This window comes from Talpa occidentalis, unplaced genomic scaffold (genome assembly GCF_014898055.3).
Source record: "Talpa occidentalis isolate TD23 unplaced genomic scaffold, MPIMG_talOcc4v2.1 talOcc4.16, whole genome shotgun sequence".
NCBI lineage: Eukaryota > Metazoa > Chordata > Mammalia > Eulipotyphla > Talpidae > Talpa > Talpa occidentalis.
Genome location: NW_023601653.1, coordinates 51,090,878 through 51,109,983, shown reverse-complemented (window position 1 = coordinate 51,109,983; position 19,106 = coordinate 51,090,878). Strand labels below are relative to the sequence as shown.

Here is a 19,106-nt window from a genome sequence, read left to right as displayed (position 1 = left end):
TCCTAGTTGCCAAATTAGTCATTGTCCCGAGCGCTCCAAGTCCCCCTTCTCCCCTGTAACCCTGCAGCCTTCTGTGCCCAGGTTCTTCCCCTTGGATCCCTGCCTCCCCTCACCTCCCCCCCCACCCCACCCATTTCCAGTAACCACAGGGATGGCACCTGGCTCAGTGGGGAGCCTCAGGGTCCAGGTTCAGCTGTTCCATTCTGAGTGCTGACTGGCTCATTCTATGCTCATATATAGAGTTCATATCTGTTTCATCCCTGGGTACTTGGAAGTGCAGTGGGGATAAGCCAAGTCGCCAACCTTCTAAATGGAAATCCTAAAACATCCAACTCCAGAATCTAATGCCCAAGGTTATTTCTTTATGCTCAATTTCTCCTTAAACACAGATTAGAAAAACTAATAAAAGCCATTTGACCTCCTGGAATGCTGAGGACATTCCCCACGATGTCAGCAGGTGCAGTGTGTGAAGACAGGTCAGAGTCGGGGCCTGCACCACCTGCACTCATGAACGTCATTTCCATACTCTCTGCCCCAATCCTTTGCCCTCACTTCTGGCTCTGAGGTCTCACGACCTGAGGTCTCACGACCTGAGCACTGGAAATATCCAGTCACACCATTTAAGTAGTTCACATTTCTACCTCTATTTCACAAACTGAACAGAGGATTAGAAAGATGTTAACATACTCTCAAAAATGCAGTAACACGTGGATCTTACATATGAGTAGCAAATAGAAAGTGAGAACAGCTCAGAGGATAGATCTTATACTGAAATTCAGAGCTGGAAACTGGTAAAGATCCCTCAGAAGCTGAAGACACATGTCTGCACTTAGATTGAGGAAAACGAAAGTGGTATCTCCTTGATTATACACATTTATTCCTTAATTGTGCACTCAGAGCTGCAGAGACCCCCTTGGATTGCCTTGAAATGCAAACATTTAAGAAAGTGTCATTAAGTTCCAAAGTCTTTGAAATAAATCCTAAAGACTGAGCAGTCACATAATTGGCTTAATTAAATCCCATTACACAATTAGCATAAATTAGAAATAATAGAATCAGAACATGTAATTTCATAATTATGACATATAACAATAATGCCAAAATTAAGTTGGCAAATGGTGCTTATGCAGGAGGGTGCATATAAATCTTCTTTCATATGCCCAAATATCTCCACCCTCCAACAGTTTACTGTTCAGAAATACGGCCCAAGCACATAGGATTCATTCTAAGCTCCAGACACAGAAAGCAACATCTGGAAAATTCTTAGTTCTTTGCCCTCCTGATGCAGCTAATGTAACGGGTGATTAGGTTTCTATTTCATTAAAGGACAAGGATGAGTCCTCTCGTTTGGAGGTCGTAATAGATTACTGCAAGGCAGACTTCACGCTTAAGGGTGGGGTCTGCTGGAAAGCCTTCCGCAGAGTATTTGTGTGTCTAGAAGGGGCAGGGCTTGAGAAGTGCTATGAGGGAGAGATCAGGATTCAATAGCCTTATCTCCCAGATCAGCCATCTAATCACTAATACAGCATTCACTATTCTCGGTTCATGTGACATAACCCTTCCTGCTGCATCTCGAAAGAGAAAAAAGATGGCATTTGACTAATAAGAAATTCACGTTCCAAATTCCTGCAGCTATTGTAGTGTGCCTTCTAAAATTATGTTCCTCTACCACAGGACTAAGAAGAAACCACTCACTTGTTGATTCACTCATTATTCATTCATTCACTCATTCATTCAATAACCCTTTAAGCTTCCCAAGGGAAGAGACTATTTCACATTTATCCTTCTATATCAAACCCACAGCCTACCTGCTAACATGCAGGAAGCACTCAATGTTTATCAATGTGCTTTAACACATAGTGCAGATATGACCTGCTGTTGCCTAAAACAAAGAGCTGCTGGGTTCCTGGCCATGGCCTTTAAGTAATTTAAAATTATTTCTGAATCAAGACAATCACTATATTAATAAATACATGAGTTAAATTGTTCAAGCTGGTATCACCATGTTGTCCTGAAACAGTTCAATTAAGTCAAGTAAGTGGAAGAGTTCAAAATTGCCACACATTGAAGTAAGGAAATGGTCCCCCCACCCCGAAACCTTGGTTAGGGGAGGGGTGTGTAGCTGGGGACTGGGTTAGATCCCAGAACCACCAGAACATGTGGGGAGATTGCAGAGACCGCTCACGGCATGTGGCGTTTCCATCCTGCTGTTTGTCACATTAAGTAATAAATATCCCCAAGGGCTCCTAACTATCCCAGAAAACGAGCCCTGAAGGTCTGAAAATGTCTCCTCAGATGTTAGTGAACCATCTAAAAGCCTGGGGTGTTTTTTCTAATGATTTCTATTTTGTTTGTTCCTCCTCAGTCATCATCCTATGGGCGATGGTAGAAGCCAGGGGCTTGGTGATGTCCGAAGGCCCTTCATTCCCTTGCCTCTAGCTTACTGGCTTCCCTTTCGTTATGTTTACTTTCCCGCCTCATTCTCTCTCCCTTCTTGCTTTCTGTTCCCAACAAATACTAGCTCAAAATATCAGCTCTCTTATCAAAAACAAAGGTCTGCTTGCCAGAAGAAAACATAACTCCAAATACCTTGATTTGTTCACATTATCCCCTAACAATTTCCTGGAAGATGCTCTGTGTTAATTCAGGTTCTTGGACACTGGCTATTAGAGTTTGAATGCAGGGTAAGAGTATTTTAAGTTTCTGTTAATATTTCAGAGTTTTGATCCTGTCACTTGATGCATATAAAGCTATAAATATATTTGCTAAGATTCTAAACCCTAGAAGCGATCTATTATCGTATGTACAAAGTATGCTTTAATACATACTGGTATAAATATTCTTTATTCACATGATTAAAAAAAAAAAGTTGAAGCACTGAGGTGAAAAAAATACACAAAGGGGAGCATACCTCCCAAACTTGCTTTATCTTTGTTCTTCCCATTTCACCAAAAGGCAGGAACCAGTTGCTATGGGCCCAAGGCACAAAAAAAGATTTACTTAAAAGGTACAGCAGAATTCAGATGTGTTATTTTGTGAAATGAGGAATTTCCTCATTTTCTTTGCATAAACCCTTGAGCATTAAAGCTACATCAATTATGATATAGCTTCCAGAGCACTACTGATAAACAAGGACCTAAGTCAACTTGGGAACTGGCCTGGTTTTGAAGGACTAAGAGTAAAGCTAGTAGGAAGGTATCTGAGAAACTTCCTTCTACTTAAGCGTAGCACCCTCTGATTTGGAGAAACAGTCTGAATTTAGGTGCAGGAGTACTTCGTTTGCTCTGTGCTCTCCCCCGGGGATTGTAATACACAGCCAGGAGCGCCACACAACTGGGAGTAATAGATGTTCTGAGTTGGGTTCACCAGGTAGATTTATAGATGTTTTCAAAAAAAGCTAATTTTAGTGAGTAACCTGCCGTTCAAATGCCCCTTTGTTTCCATCTGTCCTAAGTTTAATATCATGCTGCTTTCTCCTGGTCGTGGAAATTGAGGACAGTGCCTGTTCTCAGGGATGTGACCATGTGAACAAGAAGGCGGCTTTTTGTGCTGAGAGAAGCTGTGAGCTCTTCACCCTTCAGGCTGGACAGTCATGGTAAGTACGTGGAAACTTACAATTTCAATTACAAGTGCCTGGAAAATGCTGGGTTCACGGCTAAAGCTAAAGACAGGCCGCATGTTCTCAACAGTCTGGTCACCTGTTGATTTCTTTACTACAAAATCTGAAGGTTTTGCTTGTTCTGTCTCTTCTGTGTTGTTGTTTTGGATCAAAAATGTTTTCTTCCTCCTCTCCTTTCATTTTTTCTCTCTTGCTTGCTGAGGTAATGCTAACTTACAACACTCTATCATCTGCAGGTGCACAGCTTCACATTTGACAACTATATAAGCCACACCACACTCACACTAAAGACCTCATTACCATCCACCACCATTCAATTCACCCACTCGACATGCTCCACCCACCTGCTCACCCTCTCCACCTCTAGAAGCCACTATTCTGTTGTTAAACACTAAGATTTGTTTTGGGTTTTTTTTTGTTTGTTTGTTTGCTTTGTTTCTTTACATTCCACATGAATGGCATTATACAGTATTTGTCGTTCTCCTTATAAGTTATAATATAACTCCAGTTCCATCTATGTTGTTGCAAATAGCACAATTTCACCTTTTTTATAACTGAGTAGTATTTCATTGTGCATATAAACCACATCTTTATCTAATCATCCGTCGCTGGGCACTAGGTTGCTCCAAATCATGCTATGGTGAAGGGTAATGCAATGAACACAGGAGTTCATAATTGAAGAAAAGTTTCATATTCATCAGATAAATACCCAAGGGTGGGGTTGCTGGATAAAATGGTAGTTCTGTTTTGGGGAATGTCTACATTGTTATCCATGGTGACTGCACCAATTTACTTTCCCTCCTACAGTACACAAAGATTCCTTTACCTGCACATCTTCACCATATTTATTACTGTTTCTTGACTTTTTGATAATATTTTAACAGGTGCTAGGTAGTGGTGTGGATTTGCACTTCCCTGATGCTAAATGATGAAGAACATCTTCTGGTGTTTCGGATGGCCATCTCTATCTTTGCAGAAGTACCTATTTGGATCCTCTGCCCCATTTTTAAATTGGGTTGTATGTTTGTTGTTGAGTTGCATGAATTCATTATATATTTTGGATATTAACCCCTTCATTGATATATTGTTTGCAAATTCCTTCTCCCATTCAGGAGGCTGCCTTTTTAATTTTAATAATGGTCTCATTTACTGTGCAGAAGCTGTTTGATTTCACATAATCTCATTTATTTTTATTGACATGATACTATATTATAGCAGTATATAACATTCAGGTGCTCATCATTAAAAATCAGCATGCGTAAATACTACATTAAGTTCAACACTGAAAATCCATTTATATGTGTGTGTGATTTAGGATCTTCTGTGATTCTGTGTACATTTCATGTTTTTTTGTTGCATTTTTGTGCAGAATGTCATTGGGATTTTGATAGGGATTATACTGCATCTATGTACTGCTTTAAATAATATAGTCATTTTAAAGGTGTTAATTTTTTCCATCTTTTTGAGTCTTCTATTTCTTTCAACATATTTCATAGTTTTCTGTATACAGGTCTTTCACTTTTGTGGTTAAATTTATTCCAAGGTATTTAATTCTTTTTGAAGTGATTATAAATGGGATTGTTTTCCTGTATGTTCTTTCTGCTTAATTACTGTTTTTCTGTAGGTAGTCACCTGCAATAAATAATAGTTTCCTCCTTTTAAATTTGGATTCCTTTTTAAAAATCTTTGTCTTGTCCTATTATTTTAATACCATTTTCAATGATGATGAAAAGAGTGGACATTCCTTTCTTGTTCTTGATCTCAGAGGAAATGCTTCCTGTTTTTCACCATTAAGTAGCATGGTGAAAACAGGCATGGTTATATAACATGTGGCTTTTATGATGTTGAGGTGTTTTATCACAGAAGGATATTAAGTCTCATCAAATGCTTTTTCTGCATCTATTGAAATTACTGATTTTTGTACTTCTTTTGGTTGATTTGGCATTTCTTATTAATTTGCATATGTTGAACCATCCTTGCATTCCTAGAATAAATCCCACTTGATCATAGTATATGATTCTTTTAATGTATTGTTGAATTTTTGCATCTATATTAATCATTTTGGCCCAGAATTTTCTTCCTTTTTTTTTTTTTTTCCCCCTGGTGATGTCCTTGTCTGATTTCACAATCAGGCTAAGGTTGGCTTTATAGGATATGTTTTTTCCTTTTTAATTTTTTAATTTTGTGGAAGAGTTTGATAAAAACAGGTTTTTTTTTTTTTTTCTGCTAAAGACATATAAATTCAGTAATTGGGCTTTTGTTTTGGGGAAACCTTTTGATTACTGTTTCCATTTTGGTCTGCTCACATTTTCTATTTTTTCCCTGATACCCTTTTAGAATGGTGTATGTTTCTAAGAATTTGTGCATTTCCTCTGGAAATTTGTTACCATATAATTGTTCATAACACTCCTCTTATGATCCTTTGTATATCCTTTGTATTTCCTTAGTCTAATTTCTCTGGTTTTGATTCTGCTTTTATTTATTTTTTTCTCCTTTTGTGAGCCTGGTCAAAGTTTATCTACTTTGTTAATTTTTTTCAAAGAATCAGTTGTTGATTTCATCTGTTTCCTGAACTTTTTTTTTTTTTATCTCTTTCACTTATTTCTGCTCTAATTTTTATTATTCCTTCTACTGACTTCTATTTTTTAACCTAGTACCATAAAAGATGTAAACCTAGGTTTTTTTAATTTGTGATTCTACTGTTTTCTGAAGCAGGTCCGAATTGTAATAGACTTAATAGACTTTCCTTTTTTTTCCTTTTTGTCCTATAGGTTCTAACAAGTTATTTCTTCATTCTCATTTCTCTCCAGGTATTTTTTAAATTTCATCTTTGATTTCCATGTTGACCCAATAGTTGTTCAGTAGCATATTTGTTTGTTCTTCACAATTTGTAGCTTCCCCCTCTTTCTACTTTTGGTTGATGTTTCAAACCTCTGAGATCCAAAAAAGATGCTTGATATGAATTCAACCTTCATAAATTGAGATTTGTTTTGTATCCCAACATATAGTCTATCCTTAAGTATGTTTCATAAGTACTTGAAAAAGAGTGTGTATTCTGTTGTTCTAGGGTGGTATGCTCTGTAAATATTAAATTCATCTCATCTGATTTGTCACTTAAGGGTATTGTTTCCTTGTTGATTTTTTGCCTGGGTGGTCTGTGAATTGCTGTGAGTGGGGAGTAAACGTCCTTTAAGTATTATAATGTCTCCATTTAGTTCTGTTAACATTTGCTCTTATATTTCATTGCACATATATTACTACATTTTATGTCTTCCCATTGTATTGATTCCTCTATCATTACATAATGTCCATCTTTGCCTCTGGTTACCTTTCTGGCTGGAACTCTATTCAATCTAATGTAATTATAGTGGCCCCTGCTTTTAACAATTTTCCACTGGCTTGGAATACCATTTTCCATCCCTTCACTTTAGGCTATATTTGGTCTTTATAGTTTTTAAAGTGAGTTTTTTTTGTAAACAGCATATGGTTGGGTTTTGACTTTTATGAGAGCTTGCTAGTGCCATTTTGCTTTTCGTTTTCTGAATCTGTCTATCTATGAGTGATGCAGCATTTTCTCCATTTTTAGATGAAGAGGCAGAGGCTCAGGTAGACTCAATTAACTATCCAAGAACACAAGCAAATTAGCAATGGGGCCAAGATTGATCCCAGATCTTTCTGGCTCTAAAGCTCACTCACACAGAGTCCTTCCTACTTTATGACTCTGCTTCCAATGTCATTTAAGAATCAACAAGTGTTCTTCTCTGACCAGTTTCTCCTCCAAAACAAAGAATTTCTGAAACCAAAACACCACATTCTACATAACCAGGCTACAATGAGATATTTATTCGCACATGATATGCTTGCACCTTCCCCCATGTTCCCCAACCCTAATCAATTGCCAAACATCACCCCTGACTTCATCTTTCCCTTCTCCAAACCAGCAACAATAGTCCTTTAGTTAAAACCTTCAGTGGCTTTCCATTTTTGATGAAATAACATCCAAACAGTGATATTAATTACTTAAAAGTATAACCTACTTTTCTTGTCCTCTCCAAAAGCTTCCTTACAAGTGGACTATGTGAATGAAAGTAGGCAATGAGCTATTCCCTCAGGGTCTGAATTTTCAGGCTGCTCCCCTTACAGAACTTGCTCTTATCCAGCAGAGATGCTGTCTATACAAATTCTATCTTGTGTGGTATCTTGCCACTTCTCTCTCTCACACACCATGTATGTGCATGTATTCTCTCTCTCTCTCTCTCTCTCTCTCTCTCTCTCTCTCTCTCTCTCCCCTCCTTGTACTGAAGCCTCTCCAGATTGCCTTAGCAGAGGAGAAATGTGTGACACTCTTCAGTATAATCCCTGAAACCTAAATCCAGGGACATCATGGTGTCCGATAAATGGATATTGACAAAAGGAACTCTAACTTTGATAAAGTATTTAAATGTCATGCTTCAATGATTTCCCCTCAGAAAGCAGAAACAAAATATTTCATAGAAATGGGCTCCAAGCATCTTGAGATCAAGAATGTATAAATAATGAATTCACATTCTTAAAGTGATTACCATTGTTCCTAATTTCAAAGGGTGAGAAGGCAGAAAAGGAAAGTGGAGAAAAAGAAACATGAAAAGATCCTGCCCTATATTAAATACAGAATGTAGAGAAAATAAACTAGGAGGTAAGTCAATAATAAAAGAAACATGGAAAATAATTATAAAAATTCAATTTACATGCAGCTCTTCTGTGGGCATATAAATATTGTCCTATAAGATAAACTCCTGCATTATTAACTTATTACTAGGTGGCTCAACTGAGTACCTGCTGCCTTCCCAAGTCATGCTAGAGGGCAGGACACACAGCCAGCGACACCTGGCTCTCCAACCTCCTGCGCACTGGTGCTGACTCAGTATTATGTTGCCCTTGTGGGGAGGGTTCCTGAGTCTTCTAAGGTCTCATTCTCAAACAGTTATGGTTTTGTAGGATGATTTTTGAGGAAAGAAATCCAGTATGCAGCTATGTTTATTATAAGAATAGAAGAATGTATATTACATGCTGCCTCGTGGGGCATGATACTCCCTCGTGGCATATCATGTGTGAACAAGCTGTAATTCTGACTTCCCTTCAGTAAGTTAGTTTTAATCTTAGTGAAACAGAAAAAAAATTCAAATCGTGGACAACAATGCCCTCTGTGCAAGGCGACTGGCCTTCAGGAGGAAACATAAGCATCTGGACGTGGCAGGATGCCCGCGAAAGCATCACAACCTCGATAAGTCTGTCCAAATGCTCTCCGCAGACATGGGGCATTCTATTCTTCCCAGACACAATTTAATTTCTTAAACTCTTGAATCTGAAATTCAAGACATTTATGAGTGGGAATCTCCTGTTCACATTTGCCAGTGGGCAAGTTTCAGGTTGACAGGGAGCATGAGGTCAAAGGGTCAGAGGCAGGACTGAGGAGTCACAGCACAGAGAACCCTTCAGTGGCATCACCTCACACGCATGACTCAGCCTGGGCTTGTATCACCAAGAAATCAGCCAGCAGCAACCATGTAGGGGTTCTTCAGTCCTGTCTACAAGTGAACTAAACAGCTGCTGGGACTTCCCAGCTCTCCTGCACATGAGGGAGGAGAAAGGCAGAGGTCACAACACACAATGGGCACAGCAAGAATGCCCTGGCCACTCACCACAATCATCTGAGCCACGTAGCTCTCGGGCCCAGTGTACTCAGTCGGGTCTTTGACCTTCACCAGGACGAGGAAGTACAGATAGTGCCACATATTGTGTTCTGACTTGATGTGCTCCTCAAATGAAACAGTTTTATTATCGAACTTGTCCCTCTCGAGTCCTGCAAAACATAGGAAGCACAGCAGATGTAGCTTGTCACTTCACCAGCACCCGTCAGCCGTGCCAACAAAATGCAATCATTATTGTAAAAGAAAGGCTTTCGGTAAGCATGCGCCAATTAAAAATACTAGCATTTAAAACATGGTACACAAGGCCTCCATAAGAATGGCAAGAATTTATAAATTTCTTCCCAACTAACAATTTAAAAGATAGTCACATCACAATCATTACGTTAAACTAAACTACACATCTAAGAAAAAAGAAATCACAGTGACTGTGCAAGAAAATGCACACTTGCTAATCAAGATAGAAGAAAAATTAAGCCATTTGTCCGGAAACATGGGTAAAATGAAGGAAGGCAGCTGAGAGTCTTCTGTTCAGAATCGCTCGTAATCTGCCAGGCCAGCTCGCTGGCAGGACGGTGGTGGGTGCAGGCAGGGCTGGGAGCCCAAGGGCCCTGCAGGTCATCGCGGGCAGGCATTTTGGGGAGAGGACAGTCTGCTCACTTTCCAGGGCACATTTTCAGCCCCTGGAAGGACAACTGAGGAGAGGATTTGAGTAGTTAGACTCTTCTCTCAAAGGTTGAAGAGTGGATGAAAGGAAATGAATGGAGAAGTAAAACATTGATGGAAAAATGAATTAGACTGCCAAGAAAATGGGCTGTGGAGATCCAGTCTGGTTTTGCAGCTCAGATACTGAGAAGAAACCAGGAAACGGAATTCCAAACCTGGCTGCTCTTCTCCTAAGCATATTAAGAAAAACCGAAACAATTCTGCCAATCAGGTATGTATCAGGGTCTTACAGAAGACCCTTCAAGTAGTAAGATACAAAGCACAGTAGGAAAAACTGTTCTGAATGAAGGGGTCACTTTTAAAATGCTATTATTGAATATCTTAATGGAAAATACCATAAAACTTAGTTGGCTGAGGGGTATGCCTCAACCTATTTGACCTATCATCAGCTCGGCACACCCCAAATAAATCTAATCCTCTTCCACAAGCTTGCTCCACCCACAGTCCTTCTCTTTCCATTCCATGGCCATTCCCTTCTTCCAGTGGTTCGAGCCAAAGCAAGCCAGTCCTGAATCTCCCTCTCCTTCGAGCCAGTCTCAGTTGAAATTCCTTGGACTCCAGCATCACCTTCTCTCCTCCACTGCCACCATCCTGAGTGTTATGGCCTCTCATCTGGATCACTGTAAGAGCCTCTCTGCTCCTGTTCCCACCTTCATTCTCTGTGGCCTCTTCTCAACATAGAAACCAGGCTAATGCTTGGAAAACTTAAGAACGATGGTGTGTCTTCTGTGTTTCAAACCCTGCAGGGGTTCCTCACCCCTTCAGAGTAAAGCTCAGAGTCCCTGTGATGGCCTGTGAATAGGGGTGCCAAGTAAAATACAGGGGCCCCATCGAGCTAGAATTTCAGATAAACCGTGGAGCTGAGTGAAAGCATGCCCCTTGCAGTACCTATTAGCTAGGCCCTAGGTGATCTGATCCTCTCTTCCATTGTCCTCTCATTGCTGACTCATCTGGCCACATAGGCCTCCTTTCTGGTCCTTGCACACCAATCCTGGTTTCAGGGACGTTGGGTTGGTGGCTTTCTCTACTCTCCACTTTCCTTTCTCTGGTAGCTCTTGATTACAGCTCACCTTCTCCATGTAGCTTGACTTGATCACCCTATTTAATCCTACCAGCTGTGTTTTCCCTTTTGCTGACATTCGCCGTCACTGTCTTGGTGCTGATCACCTCCTAGAAGACTGAAAGGAGTCTTAGCAACACTGTTAAACTGGATTACAAATTTCAGGTAAAGAAGACAGTAAGAAAAGTCTGTCTGCTAGCCAGCAGAAGAGAAGAGATGGTTTTACCTGGAATCTAGGTAAGGACTGACACTGCATATGACTTATTGCATGTCCGCGGCAGCCATGCTAGTCTTTCACTGATGGTTCCCCTAGCTTAGAAGGGTGTCGGGGGTAGAGCTGGCACTGAATAAGATACTAAATTAAGCCTGAATGAATTAAGAAGATTTCTCTCAAAAAATATTCCACTAGAATGGCTATAATCAAAACCAGATAGTAATAAGTGTTGGTGATGGTGTGGGTAAAGTGAACTTTCATATGCTACTGATGAAAATGTAAAAATAGTATAGCTACTTTGGAAGATAGTTGGGCAGTTCTTCAAAAAGCTAAATGTAGCTACCACATGAATTAGCAATTTCACTGCTAGATATAGACACACAAGACACATATAGCACAGAAACCACGTATTAGGATTCCATTTACAGGAAATGTCCAGAAAAGACAAATCAGCAGAGGTAGAAAATAGATCTGAGGAGGGCAGAAGGCCAGGGTTGGTGATGGTGATTACTGAAGAGTACTGGTTTCTTTGGTAGACAATGAAAATATTCCAAAATTGGTTGTGATGACTGACGCACCACAGTGAGCATACTAAAAACCACTGGACTGCACACTTTAAGTGGGAGAGTTAGTTGTAAGGTATGTAATTTATATCTCAATAGAGCTATTACCAAAAAAAAAAAAAAATTTCCCCAGAAATCAATTCAAGCAATTTCCCACCAACTGCAAGGTATAGAAGGCTATAAAAATAATGTCTACTATCAATTCCCCCATAATATGGTAGAGAAAACAGATAACTCTGTTATATATATTCTGAGGTGGTATAAACTGCCAAGGATGCAGAGAGCAGGGCAGAATGAACTCTGAGCAGGTACATTTTGAAAGGATTCAAAGAGGCTTAAATTGTTAACTGGCTGACCCTGAGATATGATTGTGGCGAGTGGAAAAGAGATGGATGGTAATAAAAAGTACTTCATTTTTATTGAGCACCTATTATGCTGCTAACTCTAAAGATCCAGTCTAACTTTTTATCACGTAAGGAGACCTATTCAGAGGGATTCAATTAATTGCTCAAGTTGACACCTCTAGTTAGTGGGAAAACGAACCAGTATTTCAATTAAAATCTTTGATTCTAAATTCCAGTTCTTTTGCTTTCTCAGCAGAGGAAATGATCCCGCAGAGCTAAAGAAGAAAGCAGATGACTGGGAGAATGTGGATTCCTATAGTGTGGCCAAAGGGGACCTTCAGAATGATGATGCAAAGGACCCTTTGGCTGAAACCAAGAGCGGCAAAGGCAAAGCTGAGGGGCTGGTGCTTTATTCGAAGGCTTCTGAGCGGAACTGAGCATATTTGGAGCTGAGCTTTTAGTGAGATCTGGGCAGGATTTAGAGGGAGAGCAGGTGGAGAAGAGGCTGGGGGTGGAGAGTCCAGGGAGATGTCAGCCGTGGAGCAGGTTGTGAACAGGGAAGTGGGTGGCTTTCCTCGGCACTGGATCCTGCTTTCCAAGCTTCACTGCTCACCCAGGGTTTTAACCATTCTCATGCCCATGATTTCCCATCTCTGTCCCCAGTACGGACCTTTCTTCTCACCTGCAGTTCTATTTCTAGCTGCTAAATGGATAAATCCACCTGGATAGCTTCTGGCATGTCAAAGTCATCAAAAATCATTTCTCAAGACCCCCCCCTTCACCTCTGTTCATGGGGTCCCAGCCAGCCCTCCACAGACGTGTGCTCCGGCCATCTGCTCTGTGTGCCTTCCCAGGGGTGGCTCTGAACTCTCACTGGTCCCCTGACACACCATGGGAAACTCTATGTGCCACCCAATCTCTTATTTTCCTTATAGGAGTCCATCTTCAAAACCCGGCTCTGGCACGGCCGCCACTCACGCCCAGGGACACAGCCAAGCGTGCGGACCCTAGCTGTGCCCAGTTTGTGGGGAAAACATGCGTGGTTCTACCCGTTCACTGTCAGATTTATTTTGTGTTACTGGCATCCGGTAGTTTCAGCATGTGGAAAACTAAAGTTGACAGAATAATGGGATAAATGAGCGAGAGACTGAAGAGGAATTCTGGAATGAAAATAGACGAGGGCATGTCTTCCAATTAGAGGCACAGATTTAGGAGGACTCATGCATGACTGCATTTTCTGTCTTGAATGGTGGAGTTTATGATAGTATCCTTACAGCAAGAGGCAGAAAGAGAAGGTAGAGCTTTTGGAGGGAGGTTATATCTGATTTGGGAGGTGCTCAATTTAAGATGGCCACAGAACAACAGAGTTGGGATGTTAGGTAAGAAGCTGGAAATTCCAGAGAGGTCAAGAAATAAATCTGTTCGTTGAAATGACACAAAAATGCTCAGCACAGGAATCCAGGGTATTGGAGGAGGTGACTAAGGGAAGGAGCTTTGTGTGTTCAACACAGACTTTCCAGGAAAAGATGATGACAGCACATACGTTGTTTTCCTATCTACGTGTGAGCAAGGTAAGGGCACCTCGCAGCACACCCAGCATTCCCCACCCCTCATCTCTGCCATGTTTTTCTCCAGAGCCCCTGTTATCATTTGATATTCTGTGTCAGTTGGAGAAAAAGCTCCCACAAGGGCAGCATGTTTTGACTACTTTTGCTCGCTGCGGTACCCTGTCACAGAGCAGGTGCTCACTTAGTGACCCAAACAATGAATGATGTAATGCAGAAGTATCAGGCTAGTCCACCGAGAGAATAGAGCCTTCATCTCCCACTATACCACCTATTAAGACCATTAATTCTAAGAAGCTGACTATCCTCGTGATAGAAATTCAACCCTAATATCAAATCCTTTCTCTGTTATGCTCTTTTGTCCAGACCTGGTGATGCTATTGTGCCTCTGGTAATTCAAAATTAATAATTAATATGAACACTGGAGATGTTTGCTTCAGTGCTTACTGCTTCTGCTCATCATCACCTTATTGTGACTGCCTTCTGGATCACCAGTAACTGTTTTCTTTTTTTTTTTTTTTTTTTTTTTATAGAGGCATGCTTTATTTATTTGTTTGCTGGTTTGTTTGTTTGTTTTGTTTATACAAGCACTGGGTACAGTCAGAAGCACTGGAGGGTGAGAGAATTCACCAGAGCCAGAGCGGGGAGCAGAGCAGGCAGAAGGACAGAAGGACACTGCTGAGGGGAGCAGCAGGCGGCAGGAGAGGTCTGCGCGCCATGTGGGACCCTCGTCCGGTGGCCGGGGAGCAGCCGGGGATCGAACCGGCGCCGCAGAGGCCGCGTGCAGCTTCGCAACCCAGCGCTCAACCGCTGCGCCACCAGGGAGGCCCACCAGTAACTGTTTTCTGAGCTCTAACTCTCAATATCCGGTCACTGCCTCCAAGGCTAGGATGGCCCGTCTGCTCACAGTGCCTCTCACCAAACCTGTCTCCTAAGGGTGTCACTCAGCACTCTCCTGGATGCAATTCTCTCCTAGGATGGTGGGGCGGCGGGGGGGGGGGGGGGGAGGTGTCTCTCCTTTGTCTTCGCATCATTTGATACTCTCTCTAGAGAAAACTTTTTTTTTTGAAGATTTATTTATTTATGCATACAAGAGCTGGGGTACAGGCCAGAGATGTGGGGGGTGAGAGGATCCACCAGAGACAGAGTGGGGAACAGAACAGGCAGATGTACCAAAATACACAGCTAAGGGGAGAAGCGGGTGAAACAGGAGAGGTCTGCCTCGCCATGTGGGTTTCTCTCTGGCAGGCCAGGGATCGAACTGGTGGTGCAAGGGGTTAAGCACCTCACTATGAAGCAATCCGCAGCCTCTGCAGCACGAGTTTGGACCAAACTTAACACCTTGCTCTTCCAAGGACCATTTCTACATCAATCACAATTACTTTATAACCTATGAATGCAACTCTGAGGTATCCCGACTGTTTAAATCATTCCTGTGCTGGCTCTTAAGTCTGCTATGTATCAGATATATGTGCTATGTAATGCCAGGCTTGGACACACCTATTTCTAATGAAGGTCCCTTAGGGGCAGACAGTAGAGAGCCCTTCATGCAACTGAGGTCACAGGATTAGCAGCTTAGACTGCCTCAGATCTCGTTTCAATGCTTAAAAAAGTTTCTATTTTAAATGCTCACACTAAATTCCTTCTACTTTACAACATTTTGTTATCATTGAAAACCACCACTGAAATTTTCATTTAGCTTATTTTACATAACTGGTCTCTCAAATATTTTAATAAATTTGAGCTCTGGAAGACTTGTGCCTCCTGATATTTGGCTGACACCCCAATGAGCATATCCACACCACACCAATGGCACCCTCCATGCAGAAAAATTTGGAATAGCTTGGAATTAGTGCCTCAGGTGTTTGTCTACCAAATATATCAGTTTAGCACTTACTTGCTTTCTTCCTTTTATAGGTTACAAGCCACGCAAGTACAGAGACAATGTCAACTCGGAGGTGACTTACAGGCAAGTCCTTCATTAAGCAAGTATTTATGGGTGACCCCTAATACATATTAAAGAAGCCAAAAGTAGGTAAGACATGAATTTGCGTCTCTCAAGGAAAAATTAGCATGTTATCGAGGGCTTACTCTCAGCTAAGCACGGAGCTGGAGAGTTTGGTGTACGTGATCTTACACCCACTAAATCCTCATAAAGGGCACCATATTCCCCACTTTCCAGATGAGGGGAGAGTAGTTCAGGGCGAAAGGGAACTTGACCGAGATCACAGAGCTGAGAAGGGAAACTAGTGTAGGCCTGTGTCTACTCCATCATAAGATTCCTGTGCTTCCTACAATAGGACCTAGTATAGCATCCAACAAAGGAAACAGAGCACCAAAAGCACGTCTAATTCTGTACAGTTAGGTGTGATGTAACTGCGCAGCTCAGGAGCCCATGTTCGCTTCTGGTTAGTGACGGCAGAGAAGGCGCCTGAAATGCTGGCACTGGGTCTGGGTCTATGAGAGAGCAGAGGAGTTCAGTCGCTGAGGATTCTGGGGCTTCCAAATGGAAGCGTGAGAACCTGGAGTCCTGAAGGAGAGTAATGCAGCTGGATGGGAACTGACTGGTAAGTGGGAGAACAGTGGGGGAAAAGGTTAAAAAAAAATGGGCCCACTGGGGTGTCCCTCTAGGTCAAGACAGTTACAATTTTGGAATTATAAACTCTGCAGGACTATTTATCATCTTTCGGGTAAGGGAATGATGAATTCAAAATGGAAAAATGAGTCTGGGAGCAGGCTACTCGGGGTGGTAGTCAAGGGGAGCCTCAAAAAACAAGCTGGGAAAATGTGGGAGGAAGTGAGATTGCAGAGTGGATTCACTGCACATGGTAACTGGCGCACCCGCAATACAAAGGGGAAGATGCTTAAAACGGTGGTTCCCAGTGCAGAGAACTGAAGGCACAGCGGGGCCCACGCAGTGTGGTGAGGAAGGCAGCAGCGGAGCAGATGGCAAGGCCGGACGCCCTGGATTGTAGAAGTGGCCAATCTAAAAGTCCAACAGCTGAAAGGGCAAGATTTGGAGGGACTATGGCGTTCTCTTTGCATATTTTGTTAATAATCTGCATAAAAGTCCATGGAAAAGGAGGGTGGGGAGACGGGACAGGGAACCCACACTAAAATCAGGTCTCGTCTAAGATCGGGAAGGAAAGGAAGAGGCCCTGGTGGTGGGGCCACAGCAATCTCAGCCCAAAGGGGAGGTCAGCAGGAAACTAGCGATGAAAGCTGAGAGAATACATTTCATTTTTGGAGATGAGGGTTATTAGGAGGTGTTAAGGAACTTATACGCTGTAGGTTTAACAACTAAAAAGCCAGAGTGTGTTGTGACGGTGAAGGCAGCCATGAAGGGATGGGCTTGCCCGGCCGTCCATGCTCTTTGTTTTTAGGGTGGAGAGTGAGACGGGGTGAACCTCCTCTCCCTGCGGTCTTCCAGGAACCTGTCCTGACAGATCAGAAGGAAGGGCTCAGAGGACGGTGCAAAAGCAGCCCAGGAAGACACAAAGATCCCTCCACGGGACTCTCCCTCCCAAGCAGCTCTTTCCTCAAATCCCCAAATTATCCTCTGACGTCTTGCTTTTCTCCATCTCATCTAGACACGCGAGACTCTGCTCTCTGCATCCCTTTCCTCCCCAGCACCGTGAGCTGGCAGCTGCCCTGATCCTTGTGGCATTTACTGCGTCTAGGGTCATCAGGGCGTCCAGAATGAGAAGTCCAAAGGCTCTGCTTCCTTCTCTGCTTTGACAGGTGGAAAAGCAACCCCTCTCTTCCCAAGGCTGCCCTCTGGTCTCCCCTCCCTGCTGTGTGCTCCTGCTTCTCCTCCCTGCACTGACCACAGTCTCGTGCATAATCCTCTTTCTCTCTTGACTCTTCATACCACAGCCGTCTTCTCTTCTCACTTAGAAGCCTTTCTCCACACGCCAGCTTTTGCTGCCACCACATGCAGACTCACCCTCTGACCCTCATGCTGGCTGGGCCTAGCTCACGGGGTCCCCTGCACACCTCAATTTCCAGAGTCAGAGTCAGCACACTCACACCTAAACAACCCTTGTGCTGGCATCCACATCCACCCCTTTTCTAAGGAAGTAAGGAAGTGAACAATACCCACTGAGATTTAAGCATCCCCTGACAGTGTCCTCTACCGTGAGCACTCCGCTAACCTTCCTACATTAACGTTGAGTCCTGTGCCCTGGGACTATGTCAGTGACCCCCGACCTGTCCCTCAGCCCCGCCACCTGGTGAGAAATGGCCGCACGGTGCTCCACGACAAAAACTGCACCCTGAACTAAAATCTCCTTCACAATCTGCTCACAATCTGCTCTGCTCTCTCAGGCCCACCGTGTCCATCTCGAAGACTGCACGTGACCTGGTGTCCTTCTCCAGGCAGGCCCGGCTCTGAAGCCCATAATCAGCAACGAGGAGCTGCTGGGAACAACTGGAGACACGCTGCACTATTCTGCTCTCGCTGCAGTGGCCAACTCCTCTCTCTTTCCACCCAGCTTGGACACCATCTCATCCAGGAAACTCTCTCTGACTGTTGTCTGCCCCCTGCCAGCCCCCAAGGGTGTAACAGTCTGTAGGCTTTCCTGTCCTTTTCCTTAACACAGCAGGTAGCAGGACAGACATGGTGACCACACAAAGGGACACGAAGAATCCCTGTTAGTCTCCTTGGGATTTAGCTTGTTGTCACAGGCTAGTACGGGGGCAGAGGGAAAGGTCTGGCGCATACGCTGAAGGGAACGAGACAGGTGAGTACAGACCCACAGGAGGACTGGGTGTGAGAGGAGCCTAGTGCAGGCCCTCTGCCCACACGCCGCAGCCCCACACAGCAGCACAGGGCCTGATCCCAGGGTGACAGCTCAAGCCAGTGAGGGCGGAGGTCTATGGAGAACAGAGCCGAAGGGGATGACAGACAGACAGGCTCCGAAAGCACTAATGCTGAGGGGTGCGGGGAGGGGGGGAATGTGGAGATAAACGGGGGAAAGGTGGAGGGGTTACCAACTGACAGCAGAGAAGAGTTCTGACTTGAATGCGTGGTATTGTCAGCGGGGATACACTTAGGACTCTGAAACATTATCTGTGCCTTCATAATCTAACAACACAATAAAAATCATTGTCATTTAATCAATAGTGTTTTAAAATGTTTGCCAGATGTGGATAACAACGGTGGCCCCCTGTGCTCCCTCCCCAATGCAGCAGCACCCACCTGAACAGTGCTAGACCCACAGCATTAGCTCAAGAAGCAAGTAGCTTAAGACTCCTGGGTCAGAATCCCCCACAGGTGCCATCCTGGCAACCTTGCTATTACCATTGCAGGTAGGAACCATCTTGGAA

General features: G+C 43.1%; 1 protein-coding gene and 1 long non-coding RNA gene across 3 annotated transcripts in view; one reads left to right on the top strand and one right to left on the bottom strand.

Annotated features, from left to right (window-relative positions):
* Positions 1-8,286, top strand: part of LOC119247622 (uncharacterized) — an 84,058-nt gene extending 75,772 nt beyond the window's left edge. The window contains exons 2-3 of the long non-coding RNA XR_005125786.2: positions 3,455-3,595; positions 8,202-8,286. This is a non-coding gene — a long non-coding RNA (uncharacterized LOC119247622). The remainder of the gene's footprint in view (positions 1-3,454; positions 3,596-8,201) is intronic.
* ITPR2 (inositol 1,4,5-trisphosphate receptor type 2) overlaps positions 1-19,106 on the bottom strand; it is a 450,075-nt gene that overhangs the window by 46,764 nt on the left and 384,205 nt on the right. For both annotated transcript variants that reach the window (XM_037514200.2, XM_054696343.1), the window contains exon 55: positions 9,301-9,461. In XM_037514200.2, the coding sequence (XP_037370097.1) occupies positions 9,301-9,461 (161 nt within the window). The remainder of the gene's footprint in view (positions 1-9,300; positions 9,462-19,106) is intronic.